This window comes from Enhydra lutris, unplaced genomic scaffold (genome assembly GCF_002288905.1).
Source record: "Enhydra lutris kenyoni isolate GAN:26980312 unplaced genomic scaffold, ASM228890v2 scaffoldscaffold3, whole genome shotgun sequence".
Taxonomy (NCBI): Eukaryota; Metazoa; Chordata; class Mammalia; order Carnivora; family Mustelidae; genus Enhydra; species Enhydra lutris.
In genome coordinates, this window is record NW_019154087.1 from 24,858,474 (window position 1) to 24,882,285 (window position 23,812).

General features: G+C 39.4%; 1 protein-coding gene across 1 annotated transcript in view; it reads right to left on the reverse strand.

Moving 5' to 3' along the window:
* The window catches only part of LOC111157841 (Rho guanine nucleotide exchange factor 38), a 139,049-nt gene that overhangs the window by 54,297 nt on the left and 60,940 nt on the right, over positions 1-23,812 (reverse strand). Inside the window, exon 3 of the mRNA XM_022519524.1 lies at positions 18,285-18,408. Coding sequence (XP_022375232.1) covers positions 18,285-18,408 — 124 coding nt within the window. The remainder of the gene's footprint in view (positions 1-18,284; positions 18,409-23,812) is intronic.

The window sequence follows — 23,812 nt, forward strand, 5'->3', positions numbered from 1 at the left end:
TCCCTTCCCTTCCCTTCCCTTCCCTTCCCTTCCCTTCCCTTCCCTTCCCTTCCCTTCCCTTCCCTTACTTTCCCTTCCCTTCCCTTCCCTTCTCTCTCCTCCCCTCCCACTCCCTCCCCTCCCCTCCAGTCCCCTCTGTTCCTTTCTCCTCCCCTTTTCTTTCTCTTTCCCTTTTCTTCCCCCCTTCCTTCCCTCCTTCCTTCCTTCTTTCTGTCTTTTCTCCCTCATTCTTCCCTTCCTTCCTTTCTTTTATAAAATGAAGGATAAAGAACTTAATGGAGACAGGCAGCAAAAGAAAGCTGGTTTTCTCAGAGGTGATTTATGCACCTGGCTGGTATGCAGGATCCTGGTTAAAAGCAATACCTTAGAATCAGCCTGTATGGGTTTGGATCAGGCTGTGCTATAGACTTGGACAGGTTATGATTTGGACAGGTTATTTTTACTCTCTGAATCTGTTTCCTCACCTATAACAGGGGACAATAATAGATTCAATTTCAGGGGGTCATTACAAAAATGAAAGGGGTAGTGTGTGTATAGTACATACACAGTAAATGCTCAAAATGGAGCAGTTATTGTTAATTTGTTAGAGGTATGGAAAGTGAAATCTCAGGGTCTAGGTAAATTATTTTTTGCTATTTATTGCACAAATGTTTTCTGAGATTCTCTGAAAGGCAAGCAATGGAGTTTAGGGAAATAAAATATTTCCTTATATGTTATAATAGAAAGAATTGGCCATTATTTCTGTTAAAACTCAGCTGGATAGGGCCCCTGGATGGTGCACTTGGTTCGGTGTCTGACTCTTGGTTTCAGTGCAGATCGTGATCTCAGGGTCGTGGGATTGAGCCCTGTGTGGGACTCTGCTCGGTGCTGAGTCTGCTTGAGATACTCTCTCCCTCTCCCTCTGCCCCTTTCCTCCCCCCACTCTCTCTGTCTCTCTCTCTCTAAAATAAATAAATAGATCTTAAAAAAAAAAAAAACAAACCTCAGCTGGATAATACTATAAACCAGAGTTATGACTGTATCTTCTTAAAGCAACTTGGGCTAATTGTATCCAGGCATTTAAGGAATCCTTCTTGATATTATAATAAAATTGCATCTGTAACTAATGACTCAAGGAGATATTGAACAATAGCTGGATTTAATCACCCACTCCATCACTCGAAAATGTATATTAAGCATCCACTACACACCCCAGCACTATGTTAAGATGATTTGGGAGACAGAGAAAAAATATGTGATGGGGTCTGCTCTCAAAGACACTGCATATTTGGGATTGACAATGATTTTGGACTGAACTGATTGGGAGTTACACGGACATACCAACCTGCACCTATTATAGTAACAACAGTCTGTCATTCTTCCTACAGAAATAGAATGTCCTTTGTACTTTCAGTGTGCTTTACCCACATTAACCACTTAATTCCCTACACATATTAGGAGATAAGAGGTTATTTATCCCTATTAAATAAGGAAGGACAAATCTGAATTTGAAACAAATAAATGATTTTTCCCATAGTTCTGTCCAGTGGAGGCTAAGCCAGGATTAGAGGCTTTATTCCCCTCAATTTTACTTAGGTGTTGTTAGCTCTCCACACGTCAGAGCTTTGCTGGACAGACACGTACAAACGGAAGCAGAATTAGAAATCACTGTCGTCTAGGGTTTGGGGGCAACTGAGTAGATTCTCATCACTCCTGAGGATGAATTTGAGAATTAAATGGAATGTAGATGTAAAATACTTGTAACAAACTATCTGCTCAATAATCATCACTCGTCTCTTAACACTACCCTTCCCTCTCTATAATTAAAACACTAGTACTTCTAAAGTATCACTTTCTGTTCTAATCTATATCCAAACTGTAAGAGACTTTTCTTCCCTCCCCATTATATGGGATATTCCTGTGATCCTAGTAGACTACATGTGTGTGTGTATGTGTGCATGTGTGTGTGTCTTGTTTGTTTTTTAATAGTGCTTTTCTTTGAACTTGTAAGGAAACAGTGTCTGTGAGCATCTTTGGAACTGAAGGGATGAGGGATTTTTGTTTTGTTCCTGGGATTTTAGTGAACTGATCTTTCTACCAGTGTAATTCTTGCAGATCTGGTCTTCAAGACAGGAACACAAATAATAAGGAACAGAGAAGTTACAAGAAGAGGAAATAAAATAAGATAGTAACTAAATTTAAAGATGGCAGGAGATGAGGCGAGCCTCCCAGGAACAGAGCCAGGGGGCAAATGAGAGTGAGGGCTAGGGGAAGGTATCACCACTGGAAGTGGGAGCAAGTGGCAGGCCTAGAGGAAGCTCAGCAGCAAGTTAAGAAGAGAGATCTGGAGACAAACAGCCCAACCCAGGATGGGATTGTAAATATATGTGTTTCACTACAAAGCAGTTTAGAGTGGAGACAAAGAAAGGAAGAGGTAAGGATGACCTCATAAATCTGCAGTCGGATCAAGTCAGAAAGTCAAAAAACAAGGGACAAAGACATTTTGAAACCATTAATTGTAAATTCACACACACACACACACACACACACACATTTTAACAGAAATGGCATAGTTTGGAAGAATTTATAGTTCTCTCCTTAACAGCAGAGTCAAAATTTTTACTCTTTTCCAAGTAAAATTCTGCTGGGGCTCTAATAACAATTACTGAAGTTAAAAGATACTTAAGCACTCTAATTGAAAGTCATTTATTCACCCAAAGGCCAAGTACAACACTGGCAGGCAGAATATTTGATTCCCCTTCTAGCCCTGCCAATGTATTCTGCTTCATAATAATGCAGATAAAGCGATATATCTCGCAGCAAAAAAGTGATTCTGTTTCCACGGTAACATAACTCTGGGCTGCGTTTCCGTAGTGGTGAAGGACAACTGCTCTGTCTAATGGATGTGGGTTTGAAGGGATGATTAGGAATGAAGGAAGGACTGAGCCAAGACCAGTGAAGGTAATTTCACTTTTGACTGCCTGTCACAAAAGCACCAGAACACTGTAAAATAAATATAACTATCATGTGCTTTAAAAAAAAAAATTCTACAATTCAAGAATTTCTGCATTGGCTTTCCCCCAAAATAATCACCATGCAGAGGACAGGAAAAATGTCCTTTTTCCCTCTTAGTTATCTCCTCGACAAACTCCCCAAAATATTGAACATGTTTTTATGTCCTGGTATCGTTACTCAGGTGTTGCAAATTTTTCCCTTCTCTAGTCTAAATCTATTCATGTTTCTCTTCTTGGACCACCTCTTCTTTATGTCTAGACCCTCATATCCATTGCCAAGATGTGCCATACCAAACAATATGGCCTCTCTATTATTCTGACACCACTTAAAAATGAATTTCCCCTGCGGGGCAGTAACCCAGGGTATGAACAGTGATATTCAAGAGATCTTTGTGTCCTAGACTTTGTTTAGGAAAATGGCATAAAATGGAATGAAGCAGTTATTTCATCATTGTTTCACAACAATTTAATGAGGGACTATTACTTACCAAGCACATTGGTAGGTACTGCAGATACAAAGAACCAACACTTCCCTCAGGAAGTTATGAAGGCCAGTGAGAGTGAACTATTTATTTACCGGTACGGTAAGTACTTTGTATAAAACACGGAGGGTCAAGGGCGCCTGGATGGCTCAGTGGGTTAAAGCCTCTGCCTTCTGCTCAGGTCATGATCCCAGGCTCCTGTGATGGAGCCCCGCATCAGGCTCTCTGCTCAGCAGGAAACCTGCTTCCTCCTCCTTCTCTGCCTACTTGTGATCTCTGTCTGTCAAATAAATAAATAAAATCTTTAAAAAAACAAAAACAAAACCATGGAGGGTCATTTGTTCTGCTCTTGCATACTTGTTAGCAATTTCTATAATAGCCTGCCCTTGATACAGGGGCTCTGAGTGAACACAAGCACGGAGACACACTGAGGGAGTGGTCTAGTATGGCTGGACAGTGCCATGTCTGTGGTAAAGTTCCAGAAGAGGCTGTATTTGTAAGCAAGAGTCAAATCATGAAGGACTTTGCATGTCATTAAGGAGCTGGGACTTTAGCCTGCAGGTAATGGAGAAGCACTGATGATAGATTTTAAGGAGCAGACTAACATGATTAGATTGTATTCTAGAAGATTACAGTGGTAATTAATCATATGAAAGATGGAATTTGAGGGAGGAGTTAATGAGACTAGAGGAGAGAATCCAATTAAAAAGCTTCTGTGTAATACAAGAAATAAATAATGAGGGCTTACAAGGAAGTTCTAGCACTTAAGAGAGAGTGCACTAAAATCAATGGCCTGTTTTCAAATCCTGGTTTTACCATTCACTCCTGTGACATTTGAGAGAGTTACTTGACTTCTCTGTTCTTTAATTTCTTGATCTGTAAGATGGAACAACAATAATAGTAGGGCTGTTTGAAGATTAAGTGAATTAAAATGTGTAACACATCAGTAGCTGGCCCGTGCAAATGCCTAATGGATGTTAGCTATAAACCGTGGAAGAAAAATCAGGGAGGATAGAGAATAGGGCAAGAAAATGGACATCAATATATGTGAGATGGAGAGAATTCCAATTATATCCCTGGATTCTGGTTTCAGTAAGAATGTAGATATACAATGATAAGATACAGAGAGTTTTTGTAGAAAGACGATGAGTTTAATTTTAGATGTACTGAGTTGAGTCACCCAAAATATATTTAAGTGGAGATATCTTTTATGGAATTGGATATGTGAGTCTGGGATTCAGGGAAAAAAGTTCTGGAAAATAGGTGTAGGTATGTAAAACTGAGGACACAGAAACCATGACTTTGATAAGATCATGCAAGAAAGTCTACAGAGTGATAAGAGGGCTTGAGGACCAGATGCTGGCGAACACTATCACTGAGGGGAGTCTAGAGGGAAAAGAGTCTGCACGGAGCTTGAGAAGATAGTCAGAGAAAAGGGAGGAAAACTAGGTTTGGTGTTAGCCAAGCCAAAGGCAAAATAGTGAGAAATATGGCAAATAAGTCTGTGGATAACAGAGCTTGCCATTGTCCCCCAGTATCAGCATTCCCCTTGAAGCAATACCATTTTTACCTGCAGCATAATAAAAACTTCATTTCCTAGCCTCCCTTGCAATAGGGGTGGCCATGTAACTAAAGTCCGCAGAAAATTGTCCTGTGACAATATGCGGGAACTTTAAGAGGCAGATAGCTCCTCATTTACCCCTTCTTCTCCATATTTTCCTTTGTTCTTCTGGACATTACCTTGTCCATGAAGACAAAGCTAAGTGTGAGCTGGAAGAAGCTTGAATCGCAGAGGACTTTGCAGAGCAGAGCTGCCATATAGACCTAAAATACATGCCTTTAGACCATTACACAAGAGAGAAATGGACATCTCTTATTTAGGCTAGTCACGTTTCATTTTGTTTGCTGTTTCTCCTGGCTGAACTTAATTCTAATCAACACACTGTTTCTTCTCCTTCCATAAAAAGATGTTTTGGGAGAAATCATGACAGTTCAAGTGACCCTCTTCACTCCCTGTAAAATCTAACTCAAAAATCAGATGAAAATGTTACTTAAATTGTTACTGATTAAGAGTGTTAAGGACTGGATGTTTATTTCCCTTTAAAATCCGTATGTTGAAGCCCTAACCTCCAGTGTGATGTTATTTGGAGGTCGGACTTTTGGGAGATAATTAGGTTTAGATTAGATCATGAGTGTGGAGCTGCCATGATGGGTTAGTGTCCTGTGTCAACAGGAAGAGACATCAGAGCTTTCTCTGTCCACCATGAACAAGGCAATGGATTAGTCAGCTAAATGCCAGATTGTGGATACGTTTCCTTCCTTCCTTTCCTAGTGCCCTTCTGTTCTCCAGGACGGGGTAGAGCAAGGATGGGAAGCGAGAAGAAAGAGATGGGGGGAAGAGTAAACGCTGCTTACAGAAATCACTACTATTGACCTTTAGTCTCAATTAGTTCCTGCCTAACCTGGGAAAAAACCTGACAATGGAGGATACCCTAGCGACCCTGGTTAGGGTTACAGAATTCCTACCAAACACAGGAACTAGGTGGTGCATGCAACCATGGGAGAAACACAAATAAACCCCTGAGTATCAATTTCGTGAAGACATTTGGAAAAAAACCCCTTTTCACAGAAAAGAGTAGAATGGAAAATTTTCGTGAGTTCTTAAGAGAAAATGAGACTTCAAAGTTGTTTCATGTCTGTGGCAGTGGCTTGGGGTAATAACTCTACATTCCCTGGGGCTCCTATTTTTCTTCTGGTATCAGGAATATTTCAGTAAAAAATTCTCAGAAGCTCTAGAGTAAGATAAGTTCAGAAAAAATGGATTCAACGATGAGATTTGACAATTCTGAGGTCTCTGGTGACATGGTAGCAGCAATTTCAGAGGCGCAGTGTGAGGTGAGATAGAGAGGTGAGGAAGTGGAACCAGTAAGGCTAGCTAAGCTGTGAAGAGAAAAAAGAGAAAGGAGGGGAGCAACTGTGGGGTGTGTGATCCTGTCCTTGGGCCACTGCTGTGTCCAGTGGCAGGAGGACAATGTACTCATTGCAATGGGGTCTATTGAAGGAGAGGCCTTTCTACAGCTGAGGCAGCACCACCCAACCCCTCTGGCAGCAGGGCAGGACTAACTGGGGAGCATCAATGGTCATGGAGGAAGAGTTAGGGTCTCCTTCTGACTATTTCCACCATTAGTGATGGCATTTGGGGCCAATCAGTCTCTTGCAGTGAAGTGGTTGGATTGGATGTTCTTTAAGTGTTGCTCCAGTGCTCACATTCTAGAATACCACTGTTTATTTTGGTGATAACTCATGGTCTCTTCCCTAGCCTTTTTGACTTTCTGGATATTTAACTCTAGGTGGGCATTTTTTCGACCAAGTGGCACATTAGAAAAACACTAGCTCTCTGAGAGTTGAAAGCTAAAATGTTTCTGGGCCTGGATTAGGAAGAGGCACAATAACTTTTCCCTCCTCAAGGTGGGTAGCACCGATGACCCTGTTCTTAGACCAACCAACCCATAATTCTTGATTTCTCTCACCTTAGTATATACCTCTCTCAAGGGTGTGAGCCTCGGCTACAGCCAGTGGCTCTAGACCACCTGCCAGCCTCTAAGTTAATGTAGGGCCAACCACAGGCAGATGTGGTGACAACCACAGCAACCATGATCACCGCGATCCTTCTGTGTAACAGCTAGTAGGGTCCCGGACACGATTCACTATCTCCATCACTCATTCCATTCATTCAGTGCTGCTGAGGACAATGTCCTCAGTGCTGGCAAAGCATCAGTAGTGAAACAGATAAGAATTCCTCTCCTCCTGGAGCTTATGTTCTGGGAGTGTTCTTCAAGTCTTGTTCTCTTGGAGGACTTGCTCTTCGCATTTGAAATTTGAAATTCCCAATTTGAAATTCCCGTTTCAATTCCCATTGAACAGATGAATGTGGCATCCATTCCTAGCTGCTAATCCATTCTTCTTTGTTCCAAACTAACAAACGTTAGACCGGCAACGCACCCACTTAAAAATACTGACCTTTCTCCAATCTCTGGTAGTCGGGGGTGCCCAAGGATGGGTGCAACTGTGTATTTGTGTGTGAATGTGTTTGTGTGTGAGATGCAGTAATGTGTGTGTGAAATGAAATCATGAGACACAGGTTGAGGCACTGGAAAGGGCTTCTATTCTTCCCAAATTGGGAAAAAAAAAAAAAAAGCCTCAGGAGAAGAGAAGATGGTTTGCTTTACTGCCTGAAGGAAGCCATGATTGACAGTGGAGCAGCTTTTGTGAGACCAGGAGGCCACACACCACACGTCACCGTACGTTAAGTACTAGGAAGGAAAAGGCTGTGAGGAGCCAACCCTAGCTGCCCCAGTTCCGAGCTACTGAATTATGGAATTCTTGTTCTGTGAGGAAAAAAGCCCTTTTTTGGTTAATTGCTTTTTTTTTTTTTTTTTTTTTTTTAGATTTTATTTGACAGAGATCACAAGTAGGCAGAGAGGCAAGCAGAGAGAGAGAGGAGGAAGCAGGCTCCCCGCTGAGCAGAGAGCCCGATGTGGGGCTTGATCCCAGTACCCTGGGATCATGACCTGAGCAGAAAGCAGAGGCTTTAACCCACTGAGCCACCCAGGCACCCTGGTTAATTGCTCTTGGTGAGGTTTCGTCCTAGGTGGGCAAGTACAGTTCTCACTGATCTGAGTGACTCTGCATTGGCCGCAGAACTCGTGGTGACAGCCGGAATGAAAGCCCAGAATTGTCTCCCACCAAAGGCCATGTTCTCTCTGGGCTACTGTGCACCCTTAGGGTTTGCAAGGTTTGCACCCCTGCAAATGCACTTCTCACTTTCACTCCCTGGCTATGGGGAAAGTGTTCAGGGTCTCATGGAACTCTTAATATTTGTAGGATTTAGGACTTCATTTCTACGTGTATTCTGTACAATACCTGATTTTTCATGGCTCCATTCAGGTCTGCCTGCACAGCTAAGTGCTGACTTCTGTGAGCCGGCCCCACAGCACAGCATCCTGGAGCTTCCCATTCTCCTCAGAGAGCAGAACTGTAGAACTTGTTACTAAGCCACCCTGGCTTTATTTTTACTACAAGAAATAAGTCCTTGTACCCTGAGACCTCACTTGACTGCACTCGGGAGACTGGAAGCCCAACCCACATTGTATCCCGTTGTTCCCTGCCTCCGGCTGATTTGTCCTCTCCTGTATGGATTTGGGTATACTTGACCCCCACCCCCAAGAAAACTTTTTTTTCAGCTTCTCTGAAGCTGATAGCTTTTCTATTACTGTTAACATTTCTAATAAAATGCCCTGACCTTCCAGCTGCTGCATCTGAGTCTTGCCCCTACTGACCTCACACATTCCAGAATGCAGGTCTGGGGTACCCCCAACCTGTCCTCACTGGCCAGAATTAGCTAGGTTGAACCTATCTGTGTCCTGAGTACAATACACACACACACACACACACACACACACACACACACACGGATGCACACACGCACACTCTTTAGAAAAATTATTCAGGTGAGCTACTTGGCGGCATCTTCCACATGGCAACAGGACATGAATTATCAGTGACTAAAGCCCTTCTTACAAAATCACTGCTAAAGGCACAGATTCCTGCTTCAGGGACATACAAGAGACACTGCTTTAGGAGAACAAAGTACTGCCATAGAACAACAGTGCATCACCACTACACCTTCAAAGAACAGAAAGCTCTAAATTGTCTTTCTCTCAAAGGATAAACTCGCCCTCAGGAAAAGGCAAACGAGAAATTGCAGTTCTTTTACCACAAGCTTCTTTCAGCTCTGGTTCTCAGTACCGTATGCAGGAGCTAAGCACCTAAGGTAGATCCAAACCTAGTCATAACTCCGTCTTTTTTCCTTTCTTTCTTTCTTTCTTTCTTTCTTTCTTTCTTTCTTTCTTTCTTTCTTTCTTTCTTTTTGAATGCTTTGAAACATTACAGCGTTGTTGCAAATGTAGATAAGAGATTACAAGCTCCCTTTGGGGTATCCGGCTATGTGACAGACCACCTCAAAACTTAGTACCTTAAAACAACTGTTTTGATTTTCTCTCACAATTCTGTGAGTTGGCTGGAATCAGCCATGTGGTTCTTCTACTCCCTTTGATGCCTGCTGGGGCTGCAGTCAGCCCAGGGTTGAACAGACGGAATGGTCCAAGATGGCTCATTCACAAAGCTGGTGCCTTGGCAGGGACAGCAGGAAGGCTGGCCTCAGCTGGGATGCTGGGACAGCTGGGCCATTTTCTTACATAGTCTCAGGTCTAACCTCTTTCCATATGACCGCTCCATGTGATATTTCCAGCAGGGTAGCTGGACTTCTTAAATCAAGTTCCTCAAATCGCTAAGGTAGAAACTTCTAGGTTTATAAAGGCTGAGGCCCCCAGGCTCTGACACAGCATCACTTCTACTGCATTGTAGGAGTCAGTGAGTCTCAGGGCCAGTCCAGAGTCAATATGGCACTAGACTGCACAGCAGGGTGAATACCAGGGGGTGTGGTCTGTTGAGGGCCATCTTTGGAAAGTGTCTGCTGCATTGTTGTTCATTGCTGTTCACGCTATCGAATGTGGAAATGATACTTGATATGTTCAGTCATGCTTTATAGAATAAAATGCATTGGCTTATGAAGTCTATGAATCACCAAAATGCATAGATATTGGGAGCATCTAGGAGCTACACACATTCAGTGAATCTGATTGTTTGAAAAACATGATCAAGAACTTTGGGGAAAAGAAAATCACATTTCATTCTGTGGTTACATTCATAAGAAGTCAAGCTTTGTAAATAGATGGGTAAATTAAATATTCTCAGGCTAATAAATTAGTAATTCCATGTATTGGATATTTATTAAGAATAGGCACTGGGCCATCGTTATTTATATGGGGTTTTACTTAACCTTCCCAAATACTCCATAGGGTGAGTATTATTAACTCAAATTTCCACATGAGAAACTGAAGTTCAGTGAGATTTTGTAACTTGCCTGAGATGAAACCTCTAGTTATTGGATGAGCCAGGATGTAAACCAACGTCGAACTGATATCAAAGCCCTCGTGTTCTTAAACCCTACACCAGCATTTTTTCTGTTTTGTCTTGGCTCACTCTTTTCTTAAATTGTTACAGAGTAGTCTTCAGTTAAAGTGGGAACAAGAGCCACCTCTCATATTCCCATTTTCTAAAGATTTAGAGCCCATTTCCTATTTCACAGGCTGCTGCAGTCAAGGTTTTAAAATCCAGTTTCTACTTGGCGTGATAGTCCAGACAATTCCCCAGAGCTCTCATATCTACACACATATGCCTCTGTGCTTAAACCTGAACCTCACCCAAACCCCAAGGTTATTATTGAGTAAAATCCTCCTCCTGGTTTATCTAGGTATCTGGAAAGTTTCCCTCTGGCACTAGAGCTGTGAATCACAACCTCTCATTCGTGCCATCTAAGGACAGAGAAATGGGACACCTGTGCTTTTCATTTTGTGGTAACATGATTTAGGAAATGTCCCACCAAAATCAGGTTATCCAGTGAAATGGAAGAGCTTTGGGGAAAGATTTAGCGATAGAAATTGCTGGGGGCGGAGGTAAGCGTAGAAATTGCCAGTGAACTTTGCACTGATATGGCTACCGTGTTTGGGTCATGGAGGTCTCCTTGGCACTATGCTCCAGCCACATCAGATTGCACTCCTTTATGAGAATTTCCTGTACTCTGCTGCCTTGGGGCCTCTATGCCATTTGTCATTCAGAAAGTCATCTGCTTTGGGGTGCCTGGGTGGTACAGTCCGTTAAGTGCCTGTTTCTGCTCAGGTCATGATCTCAGGGTCATGAGATCGAGCCCTGTGAGATACATCGCCTCATGTTGAGCTCCCTGCTCAGCGCAGAGTCAGCTTGAGAATCTCTCTCCTTCTCTGTCCGCCCCTCCCACCTATTCTCCCTTTCTAAAATAAATTAAAAAATCTTTTTAAAAAAAGTCATTTGCTTCAATCTCCACCTTTCTAAATCCATCAAGTCCAAGCTCAAAATGCATTTTCTAAATCAAGTTTTTCATCATCTAAATTAAATAAATCTCTCTCTGTGAATCTGTATTAGTTATTGCTGGAGAAAAAAAAAACACCCCAAAACTTAAAGGCTTAAAACAATACTGTTTGTTCACAATTCTCTGGATTGACCATTTGAACAAGGTTCAGCTGGGATGGCTTGTCTCCAGGTGTTGCTGGCAGGCTTTATTCATGTGTTTGCAATCTATAACCAGAGGCCACCTGGCTGAGGAGACCATACTCCCATGCTCAAGGCCTTGACCATGTTGTTTGAAGTAACTGGGTAGTTTGAGCCTTCTCTCTCTCTGAGCAGAGAGTGGATGTCACAAGGCTGTTGTAGAACATCATTTTGCCACATTTTATTGGTCAAACCAAGCCACAAGGCTAGCCCATATGTCATGCATGGAAATTAAAATATGACTCCAACTGTTTTCAGTTGGTCTTACTGTTTTCATTTCCTTATCTATTTTTCTATCATCTCCCTCAAAGTTGCAACTCATGATTGGTAAATGCAAAAACTGTGAACACATTCGAATGACTTTTCTCTATAAACCATAATATTTTTATTTTGAAGTAATTGTATACTTAACAGAAAATTGCAAAACTAGTGCTGGTAGTTTCCAGATAGCCTTCAAACAGCTTAACATCTTGTATCACCAGTACAATGGTCAGAAAAGGAAATGAAGTGTGCTTTTGTACTATTAACTAAACTAAACATTATATTTGAATTTCAACACTACATTCTTTTACTGTTCTAGAATCTATCCAGGCTTCCATTCACATTTTTTTGGTCACATTTTTTGTTACACATTTTGACCATACACATTTTTTTGTTACTTTCACAGTCTTAAAACACTGAGGTTCCTCAGTCTTGTCTTATCTTTAATGACCTTGATATTTTGGAAGAGTATCAACCCATTATTTTGTCAAGTGTCCCTCATTTGAGTTTGTTCATGTCTAATTTTTTCTCATGATTCGACATGATCACATGCATTTTGGGCAAAAGTACTACAGAGATGGTACTGTGTCCTCCTCACTTGTATCACGGGTTTATGATGGGAATGTGTGTTATTCCTTGGTACTATTGACCTTGTTCATTTGGTTAAGGTGGTCTCTGTCTGGTTTCTCACTAAAAAGTTACTCTCTTTGCTTTTAATAGTCAGGAGATACTTTGAAACTATGAAATTCTCCTCAAACTTTATCCACGAAATCAAACACTGAACGGTGGTTTTGGCTGCAACAATTTTAACTTCAGTGTTTGTTTAATGGTGATTTTCTATTCTCCTCTTCCTTCTATATTTATTCATTGAAATGTACTATCAGGAAGATTTTCCTTTCTCATTTATTTATATCACTATGAACTCTATTTTATCTCATGGGTAGCATTATGTATGTTGCTGCTCAAATATGTAAGCCATAATATTTTTAATTAGGAAAAACTCTTCTATAAGCATAGAGGCACCTGACACACTCAAAAAAATTTTGCTAAATGAAAAATATTAAAATTCTGATTGTAGATCTCTCTATATTGAAATATATAGATATTTGAGCTGAAATATTTTCACAAGTACTAGCTTTTAGCCTCCATTTGAATTATTTTCTTTATTTTTACAAAATAAACTCACCAAATAAATTGTTTCTATTTATGATTTTTGAATATTTTTCCAAATGTAGATATTGTAAAATCTGGTACAGAATATTATTTTATTCTATTTAATAGGAACTCCATCAAAACTTCTTTCTATAAGTCAAGTTTTCCAAAATGTTATTATAGAATTTTAAAATTAAATCTTCTTTACCATATAAACCCATTTTTTTAAAGCTAACTCCCAGTTTTAGTAGTGATAAATTTCAGTGTCTTCTTATTTGCAATTTCTTTTTCAGTAATTACAATTGTAAAGATTAAAAAGCTGAAGTAGTTCTTTTTCCTCTTTCTTTGTTGCATACTTTAACTAAAGACTTCTCATTAATTTTGAGTAAAATGTCAATTTCTTAAAGTTGATTACTGACCAGCGACAAAGAAAATATTACCATCATGCATAAGATTGTTTTTTAAATTAATATCAACTTTATCCTCCAGATATTGTATTTAGTTTACTCTAACTTTGTATGTATAAAGCTGTGTGAATTTTGACTACAGTTACCATTTCAACTAATAGAATATCACAGCTTTAGTACATAATCACCACAATCTCAATTTCTGTTCCATAGATTTCTTGTCTTTATTTTTATATATTTTTTAAAGATTTTATTTATTTATTTGACAGACAAATAGAGAGCACAAGTAGGCAGAGTGGCAGGCAGAGGGAGAGGGAGAAGCAGGCTCCCCACTGAGCAGGGAGCCCCATGTGGGATTTGATCCCAGAACCCTGAGATCATGACCCAAGCTGAAGGCAGACGCTGAACTGACTGAGCCACCCAGAAGCCCCATAGATTTCTTACTTTAATAAAAATACTAGTTTACTGAGATGTTGTGCTCCCCCAAAATATGTATTCATATTTTCATTCGCATTCACAAGCTTAATTTTTAAAGTAAGAATAGCATTCACAATTCACAAAATTCACCTTGGAAACAATACACTTCCAAAAATTGTCTTCTGTTCTGTGAATTGGTTAAACTTTTTTTTTTTTTTAAAGAGTTATTCATTCATTTGTTTTAGAGAGAGAGAGAAAGTGAGGGGAGGGGCAGAGGGAGAGAGAGAGAGGAACTTTAGCAGGTTCCACACTGAGCATGGAGCCTGATGCAGGTTGGATCCCAAGACCCTGAGATGATGACCTGAGCTGAAACCAAGAGTCAGATGTTAAGCCAACTCTGCCATCCAGGTGCCCCTGGTTAAATATTTTTTTATCATTATAGGAATTAATTGATTTTTAAATTTAATTTACCTGCTCACACTGCTTAAAACTGTCATAATTTGACTATTTGTAAACTCTTCTGCCATTGGTATCAACTCATTAATAACCATTGCTTTACATTTCTCATGGGCCCAAGGAAACTCAGAATTAAAAGTGAGAACAATCAACTTAGGATAACTGTCCTTTGACCTAACGAAGCCATGCTGCATGAAGTGCTCAATGTCACCCACTTCTGCAGCTCCAAGTGTGAAACCACATGCCCTTGGGCTTAACATCGTAGGTAAGATTTCCACAAGTGGGAAGAAGTTTGGGAAGAAGGTCCCAAGGGAAGGGAACAGCCGGAACAGAAGCTGGTCCGCAAATGCCAAATGCCAAGGTTTGAAAACAATGGGCACAGTCTTTATAAAGCAATGACTAATTCTGATGTAGATATTGCTGCTGCTTCCGCAGATTTGTCTTCTGATTTTCTTACGGTCAGTGATAGTATTAAGAACCCCATGGTGGATAGCGAGTGTTCTGTGTGTTACATGCTCATCATCAACTTCCTTCAACAACAGAAAATCAACACTTAATTTTTATTAAACATGCATAGATGAGCCCCTTGCTTCTGAAAGGGCTTATTGCAAAACATAACCAGATCATTAAGTAAGCATAACAAGTTAGCATAACCAGATCATTAAAAAGTTATGGATTTATATCATAAGATAAATTACCAAACTATTGTAGCAACGGCATCTAGATACTCTGTAGCAGGACTGCAAAGCTTCTACCTCTCACAGGAAATTCGCTTACATCTAATCTTTAATTCCCTATAGGTCCTACTAAAACCCACTGACTAGTATCCTGGGGGCTTTGTGCCTCTCACAGGTCTTGGCATGGGCCACCCATCATGGGCCCTGACATAGTCACTGCTATCCCCAGTGGACAGCAGAATCTGTAGCCTCAGACACATCTCCCAGCACTGCCAGAACAGGAAGCAGTTAGTTGAGCTTCACGTCCAAATGTCATCTTCTTATCAGCCAGTGCAGTGCGTGCCATACTTCAAAAGGTTGGGAAAGGAGGGATGGGCTGTCTTTCAGAGTTTACCATGTGTTACAGGGAGAACTCTGTCACATATACCTGCCTCTTATATTCTATTAGGAGAGACCAGTTAGAAATGGAGTACAATGTAGAGGTCTCACCAAATCTCTTGTAGTACAATGATTAGTCATGATCCTCCTTAAAAAGGAGACATTCCAGGACAAATGCTAAACTGGACTGAATGCTAGAACAATAGGCTAAAACCAGGATGTTCTAGGTAAATTAGGATACTTGCCTCCTTAAAGCTGGAATTGTCTTTGACTTTAGCACAGGTAACCAATCCCTAAATCTTGTTTATGCTTCATTCGACATTTCTCTTGAATCTGACCCCCCTTTTTTATTCTCATTGTATCCTCCATAGCCTAGATGCTTGCTACCACACACCTGCACATTATTTATAACAACATATTTACTAGTCTAGGACTCATTTTTTCCTTCATTCCATTCTCTTCCTACTTACCATCATTTTCTTTCTCCAGAAACTTGTATGTCTCATCACACCCTTGCTGAAAAATCTTTCAATTTTTCCTCAGTATCTGCAGAGTAAATTCCAAATTTGATTCCAAGTATAGTCTGTCTCTATTCTGCACTTGCAGATTAATTTCTTTTTCTTTCTAAAGACTTATTTAAAGAGAGAGAGAGTGCGCTCATATGTGCAAATAGGAGGAGGGGTAGAGGGAGAGAATCTTCAAGCAGACTCCCCACTGAGCACAGAGCCAGTGGGACTTGATCTCACCATCCATGAGATCATGAACTGAGTTGAAACCAAGAGCCAGAGGCTTAACCAACTGAGCCATCCAGGTGCCCCTAAGATTCATTTCTGATTCACTTTTGCTTCAGATTCATCCTTCACTCTTGCTTGGCTTGATCTCTCGCCATTTCCTAAACATGCTTGGCATTTGGCATTTGCTGTCCATGCTTTTGTTTATGCTGTTGCTTCTGCTTAGTCTTCCAGACCTGGATCCCACTTGTTGAAATCTGGACTGTAACTCCAAGCCCAAGTAACATCTTCAAGGATCCTTCTGTGATTCCCCATCTAGAAATAGTCTTCTTATCCTCTGAAGTTCTGCAGTAGTGTAGAAAATAGTCTGATGGTCTATTACCCAAATAACTTCAACTCAAGGAGCTTTTCAGTGGCAAACTTTTGGAGGACAGAGATGATCTCTTTCATCTTTTGATACCCAACAATGCTTTATATACACTGCTACTTAATAACTATTCATTGAGTGAATTAATAAATGAATGGCCAATCAATCCACACTAAAGTAATAATGAACAGAGTCCTTCCTTCAGAAAATACATTTACAGCTTATTAGAAAATATGTTAGCTCAGGTTGCCATAACAAAATACCATAGATTGGGGGAAGGAAGGCTTTAAACAACAGACATTTCTCACAGTTCTGGAGGCTCAGAAATCCAAGATTAAGGTGCCAGCTGCTTCAGTTCCTAGTGAGGACCTCCTTCCTGGCTTACAGATAGCTACCCTCTTGTTATGTCCTCACATGGTGAAGAGGGAGAGAGGGAGCTCTGGTCTCTTTTTCTTTCCTTTGCTAAGTCCATTATGGGGACCCTCTCCTTGCCTCATGACTTCATCTAAACCAAAATTACCTCCCAAAAGCCTCATCCCCAAATACCATTACACTGAGGGTGAGGGCTTCAACATATGAATTTTTGGGGAACACAAACATTCAGTACAGAATAGGGACATTCAGTCATAAGTAATGGTTAAATTTAAACCTGTCTGTGGGAGAATCTTTTTGAGTGAGCTGACCTTTGGGTCTTTAAAACACTACAAAAGGGTGATTCACCTTTGCATAGTATCAACCTTGCTTATTAAACTTTGGGTCTCCCATAAATACTAAACAAGATCAATTTCATTTTTAAAACTCTGATTTTCTTTAACAAATAAAACCACAATGAGTAAAGACATAAGGTGTGAGTGTGTTTGTGTCTATATAAGTCTCAAAGAAAGGATCCACATCAAACTGCTAACAGTGGTTACTTATCAGGAAGATGGTGGCATTGAAGAGGTATATTACTCTTGTACTCCTGATTTGTTTTTAATATTTTTGTAGGGAACATACACTGTATGCTATATCTGAAATAGGAAAATAACCAAAAATATTTAAAGATGTCTTAGCCTCCGTGGCACTATGTATATGATATCTCCGATGTGGTAATTGCCTTCAAAAAGTTTACAATATGGTATTCCCTTTGCAACTTCCAAGACATGGAGGGGATAAAAATTTGGCTCAATGCTTCTTCAATGATATCTTTGTATTTTTTTTCCAAAATCTCACCAGAGTAAGAAATTAATCCTGTGATTGAGAGTAAAAATATATTTAGAAAGCAAGTAATATAGAGGAAAAAGGAAAAGCATGGGAAAAGTAGAACTTGCGTGTTTTAGAAATTATAAAAACCCTTCACACAAAATTTTTTCAATCCCAAAGCCAATGGATTCATACACTTGAGATCTGAAAAAACACTGACTAAAATCGGTAAAGCTATGAAAGTATTTAAATATTTAATTCTTTAAGGATCGAGTAAGTGTTAGCCATAAAACAAAATGAGAGAACATCTGGAAGGCAAGGAGGTTGAAAGATTGAAAATTAAAAAGCAAATTGTATGCTTTAGTGCTACTGTGGGACTTCAGCAAATGGATAGAAACCCATTTGAAGACAAATACAGAGTTTGTGTAATTACAATGAGCCTGAAGATGGGTTTAGCATTTACACATCTCCTGGGAAGCTTGGTGAGTCAGAAACATAAAACCAAAGCAAAGGGAGGTTATTAAAATATTATTTCCTGTTGTATTGTAGAACTTGAGAAGAGAGTAAACATACCGATTACTTGCATGGCCGGTTCCACGTCTGTTGTGGCCTCTTCCAACAATGACAGCAGTTTGGCTGATATCTGATGCACTGATTCAATGTTGCTAAACAAGCTATCCACGTCCAGCTGATCAATCTGAAGAAACACAAATAGTGAGCACCAGCTGATGGAGAGAGACGCACTGTATTTAGGATGTTTTCTCCCACTAAACAGTAAGCATTTCAAATGCCAAACCGTGCTGCTTCCATCGACCGTTCCTGTAAACATTCTTATTTGGGATTTCTGAGTAAATGTGCAGTTTTTCATGCAAAGAAAGTGGGGGGGGGGTTGCTGCATCTGTTCCCTCCGCCTTTTTCTTTATTTTGACCAAGTTTTAATGACCCAAATATACATATACATATTCCTATAAAACCAGAGTAGGAAGAAGATTTAAGCCACCTATTCAGTACTTTTATTAACTGCCATCTATGAGGGTATGTACTAGTGTGTATGAATTTAGAACACTTTAATGCTTATACAGCAGAAGTCAGACTTCACTCTAGGCAAGTAACTATTTTCAAAGCTGTTTTAAAACCACAGATGTTCTAAAAGTGATGACAAGTAGATATGCTGAGTTGCTTCCTGCTTTTTTCTTAAAAGAAATGTGAATGGAAATTTCACCAAACATGTTCTACTAATTAAAGATTCATCATATTTTGTAACTTCATGTGCGCCCTCAAAAACCAGTATAATCATTCCTGGATCTTAGAGCTGGTGCTTATGATATTTTATTTATTCATCCATCTCTCCCTCATTAACTATTTCCTGAGGTCCTTCTATGTATCAAGAATTGTAAGAGAAACCCAACTCTGTCTTAGGCATTGGATGATTAGTAGAGGGATGACCAACCACCCTAAACTATCTAAATAGAATTTGATGAGATATGTGCCCTGATTTTGTGGATCTTACTCTAAATTTTTCTCTTGAGTTTAAGTCTAATCTCCTTTCATAATCAAATAGTATCTAGTTGGCTTATGAACAGATTGGTACAGACTCTACTGGGCTACCACAGGGTATAGGAGTAGGTGACATTCTCCATGGTTTACTGCAGGTGGGGTCATAGGTGGATAATCATGTCATCAATATTCAAGTCATGGAAGAGCTTCACAGGTGGAAAGCAGAATTGCCTGTTCCAAACCAGGTCAGTATTTTAGGGGTGAGAGGGACAGGGGGTTCAACTAAGGATCAAAAAAGGAGGCCAAGAAATGAAGGGGAATTGGGAACAAGGGATATAGGGGAAGAGGCAGATGTGGAGGAATTCTGGAGATGAAAGTGAACACTGTAGTTTCATCTTCATACTCTCAGCAGCTGTCTCTTTGGGTGAGCTAAGTCTGTGGTGAGGGAAGGGGAGGGGAAGAAGCAGGCAGGTTGCTCATCCTTTTATCCCATCCTTTTTTGATTTTGACTCAACTGTTGTGCCCCATACCAGACAGAGATATTATTCTGATAAGGCTATTCTGTTATTAAACAAGAAGCATTGTTTCACATTCCACCTTTTTAAAAATTTGGTGACTATGTCAATTATTTCTTATGCAATATGATCTAGATATCCACATTCCTTCCAAGCATCATGGGAAATTCCTCACCTTCCTATCATCAGTCTTGTCCTAAAGAAAACTTCCATCCCCAGCCTTATTTGTAATCAAATTCCACATGGTTCTATGTAATGGATTTATTTCAATACTTTAAGTATTATTTAATTTTATATTTAAAATTTTAAATTTAAAAAAGATTTTATGTTTTCTAAAATAACCTGTATCTCTGTACTGTATCATTACATTGCAATCATCATTAGCTCTTAAGGTATCTAAGTATCTCATGAAATGTTCCTTTAAGTAGTTATTCTAATTGGATAGGGCACATATGACTCTTTTGCCTGAAATCTATAGCTACTCAAGACCTCCAGTTTCTATTTTACAAAATGTATTTAATATTATACAGAATATCTAAAGGGCAGATAATAGTTACATGACTCTTTTTGTTAAATGATAATTTTAAATAGCTAAAGATGTCATATATTTCTGGGTACCACTGACTTAACACATTATTTATTCTAAGGAATGGCTTTATGCATTGAGTATTAATTAAATAGCAATGGGATAAATTTGCATAGTGCAAAATATGTTTTCCAAAAATTGTATATGAATCAGATAGGAGAGGAACAGAGGAATAGTCTTTTTTTTTTTATAAGATTTTATTTATCTATTTGAGAGAAAGAACATGAAGGGGGAAGAGGGAGGGAGAGAACCAGTCTACCTGCTCAACAGGGAGTACGATGCAGGGCTTGATCCCAGGACCCTGTGATCTGAGCCAAAGGCAGAAGCGTAACCTACTGAGCCACCCAGGTGCTCAGTGAGAGAGAGTCTTAAGAAGACTCCATGCTGAGCATGGAGCCTGACATGGGACTTGATCTCATGACCTGGAGATCACAACCTGAGCAGAAACCAAGAGTTGGACACTCAACTGACTGAGCCATCCAGGTGGCTCCAGATTAGTTCATTTTAGATGTGCTAGTTGAATTTTTCTTAAAATCATATTTTGAAATGAATCCTTCTAACATAAAAATTTCATCCCCAGTTTGCTTGCTTTATATGATAAAAGATCAGATGTAATTGATACAGTGTACCTTGTTGTTATTTAATTTTGTTATGAAAACTTTATTCTGAAAAGTTTAAATACTTTGTATTTATTATTTCACATGTCATTACAGCTTCTCTATAAGATATGAATGAGTTTGAAGATAGGAAAATTCGTGTGAAGAGAGGTGCCATGCTCAAAATTAGGAAGTCAGGACAGAGTTGGGACTAGAAATTGACCCTTTAATCCTATACTTTAGACCATTACTAGCAAATACTTACAGAATATTTTGTCATCTCTGGATTTTTTGGCTTGCTCCTGAGTTTTTCACTAAGGTGTCACTTCTACAATTCCTTTCTCAAGGTCAGAATCCTGCATATCTGTCTAACTTAGATTTTAAATTCACTTTTCAAAGATTTAATTCTATATTCTATCTATAATCTTAGCTCAATGTGGCAAACACTAAGTAATAAGAATATAGCATTTAATTTCACTTCTTTTTGAAGAACAGAAAGGATTAAAACATCAATTGGCCTGTATCACCATGGGCCTGTGGGGGATTCTGTGAATCATAAAATAAATTCACATTCAGTCACTGCTTTGCTAGGAACAAACAAATGTCTGATCTAAATAGGCTTTTAAAACCAGTAGATGACTTTATAATTATTGATATAAATTCAAGGAAGCATTTATATTTATTTATTAATCATTCACTAGAAATAGACAATGCTCTAAAAGCTTAAGCTGAGTTACATTTTAAATGGATTAAAATTTTATTTTTTGGAAAAAAAGATTTATTCTAAGTATACATTATCCGAAACAAAGTCAATGGATAATAATTCAAACTTACAAAACAGAAAAATTAAAGGTTAGTGTTTCTGGTGGCAACTTAATACTTTGCTTTACAAACATATTCATCACAAGATATACTTCAAATGGCAAGTTCTCATTACACTTTATTAATGTTAAATTTATAGTTGTGTGCATGCAAAACTCCCCAGGTATAAATATCTAAGTAAAGGAAAACAGACTTATAACATTACATCAATTCAGAGACTACAATCACTGGGGTAGAATTATTTTGTACCCCACAAGCAACTTAAACCCACTGTGTTCAAAACATTCCTTGCATTTTCCTGTATTTATTTCCTGGCCTGAGCTCTTGTGCTCACAAATGCTTTGCCCTCATGAAACCTTGCAACATTCTACCTGTCTGAAATGAAGATGGTAGTGACAGTGTTTGTCCAATAGTTTTGACCATCTCTCTATCCTTTCTGTTGCTCTTTTGGGGGAAGCCACAGCTCCCCAACTCTACCTAATTTGGTGGAATTGTCAGTCATGATGCTCTGCTCCCTTCCCTGTTCCCTACAGGGTGGGCATATGACCTAGCTGGCCAATAGGCATTGGCTCAGGATGGGCAGGTTCCCAAGCAGAACCAATGAGAATCTTCCTTGATTTTTAATGAATGGTTCTTGGGAAGTAGAAGGGCCTGGTTTATAATGCCTTAAGTATGTAAGTTTTTGTCTTTATGTTATCTTTGTGGAGAGTTTGACTGTGATCAAGTTGATAGAGAGAGAGGGAAGGCTAAGCCTGGATCTCTCTTGCCTAAAGCAAGACATCCTTATTACAGAAGCTAATAAATTGCCTTTTTATTTAAGCTAGTTTGAATTTTGTTACCTGTAACCAATAGGGAACTAATACACTTTTCTTTATTTCTAGCCCCAAATCTCACTTCCTCTTAAGAAAAGGTTCCTGCTCTCTTGATTAAAATTAACCTCTTCCTCTCCTTTGCTTCCGTGACTCTTGCTTTGTATGACTCAATGCTGATATTGAAACCCATATATACCCATATATACCAGAGATATTTATTAATTTATCTGTCTCTATGTCAGAACTGTGAACTCCTCCAGGACATTTGTCTTTGTGAGTTATTTGAATACCCCACTGTATCTAATATACTACTTGGCCCATATCTAGTTACCCAATGGAATTTTGACCGTTTAAATGGAATCTAATCACTATAATTCAAATGATATATTTACTCTGTGGAAGCCATCAATAAATGTTCCTCGTAATCACTCTGTTGGGCTCTGAAAAACATGTACAGTGTAAAAGATCAAAAGTGGTATGAAGAAAAAAAATTAAAATCGCCTAATTTCCTTGTTAAAAATATCACATTAAGTGGATATTTTATAACTTTCTACTTAATTTTTATCTACAAACTGTTGTGCTCAGTTTGGCTATTAGCATACCTGGAAAATTTGCTGACAGAGGGCAAATTTCCCGTTAGTTTACACTTGGGAAATTCCTGTTTATTGTTTTCTGTTTAATGAGCCCTGGGACACTCAGCCTAAAACCCAGTCATAGAAAGCAAAACTAAACAGTCTGAGGTGTCAGCAGATTTCCAATCGTGGACACCTTTAAAAGTGAACATTGAAAAGAAGTCTAGGGGGCGCTTGGGTGGCTCATTGGGTTAATGCCTCTGTCTTTGGCTCAGGTCACGATTTCAGGGTCCTGGGATCTAGCCCCATGTCGGGCTCTCTGCTCAGCAGGGAGCCTGCTTCCCTTCCTCTCTCTCTGCCTACTTGTGATCTCTGTCTGTCAAACAAATAAATAAAATTAAAAAAAAAAAAGAAAAGAAGTCTAGGAACAAACTCTTTAAAAAAACCAAACATGGGGCGCCTGGGTGGCTTAGTGGGTTAAGCTGCTGCCTTCCGCTCAGGTCATGATCTCAGGGTCCTGGGATCGAGCCCCACATCAGGTTCTCTGCTCAGCCGGGAGCCTGCTTCCCTCTCGCTCTCTCTGCCTGCCTCCCTGCCTACTTGTGATCTCTGTCTGTCAAATAAATAAATAAAATCTTTTAAAAAAAAAGTCTATTCTGTCTGATATAAGTATTGCTATCCTTGCTTTAAAAAAAAAAAAA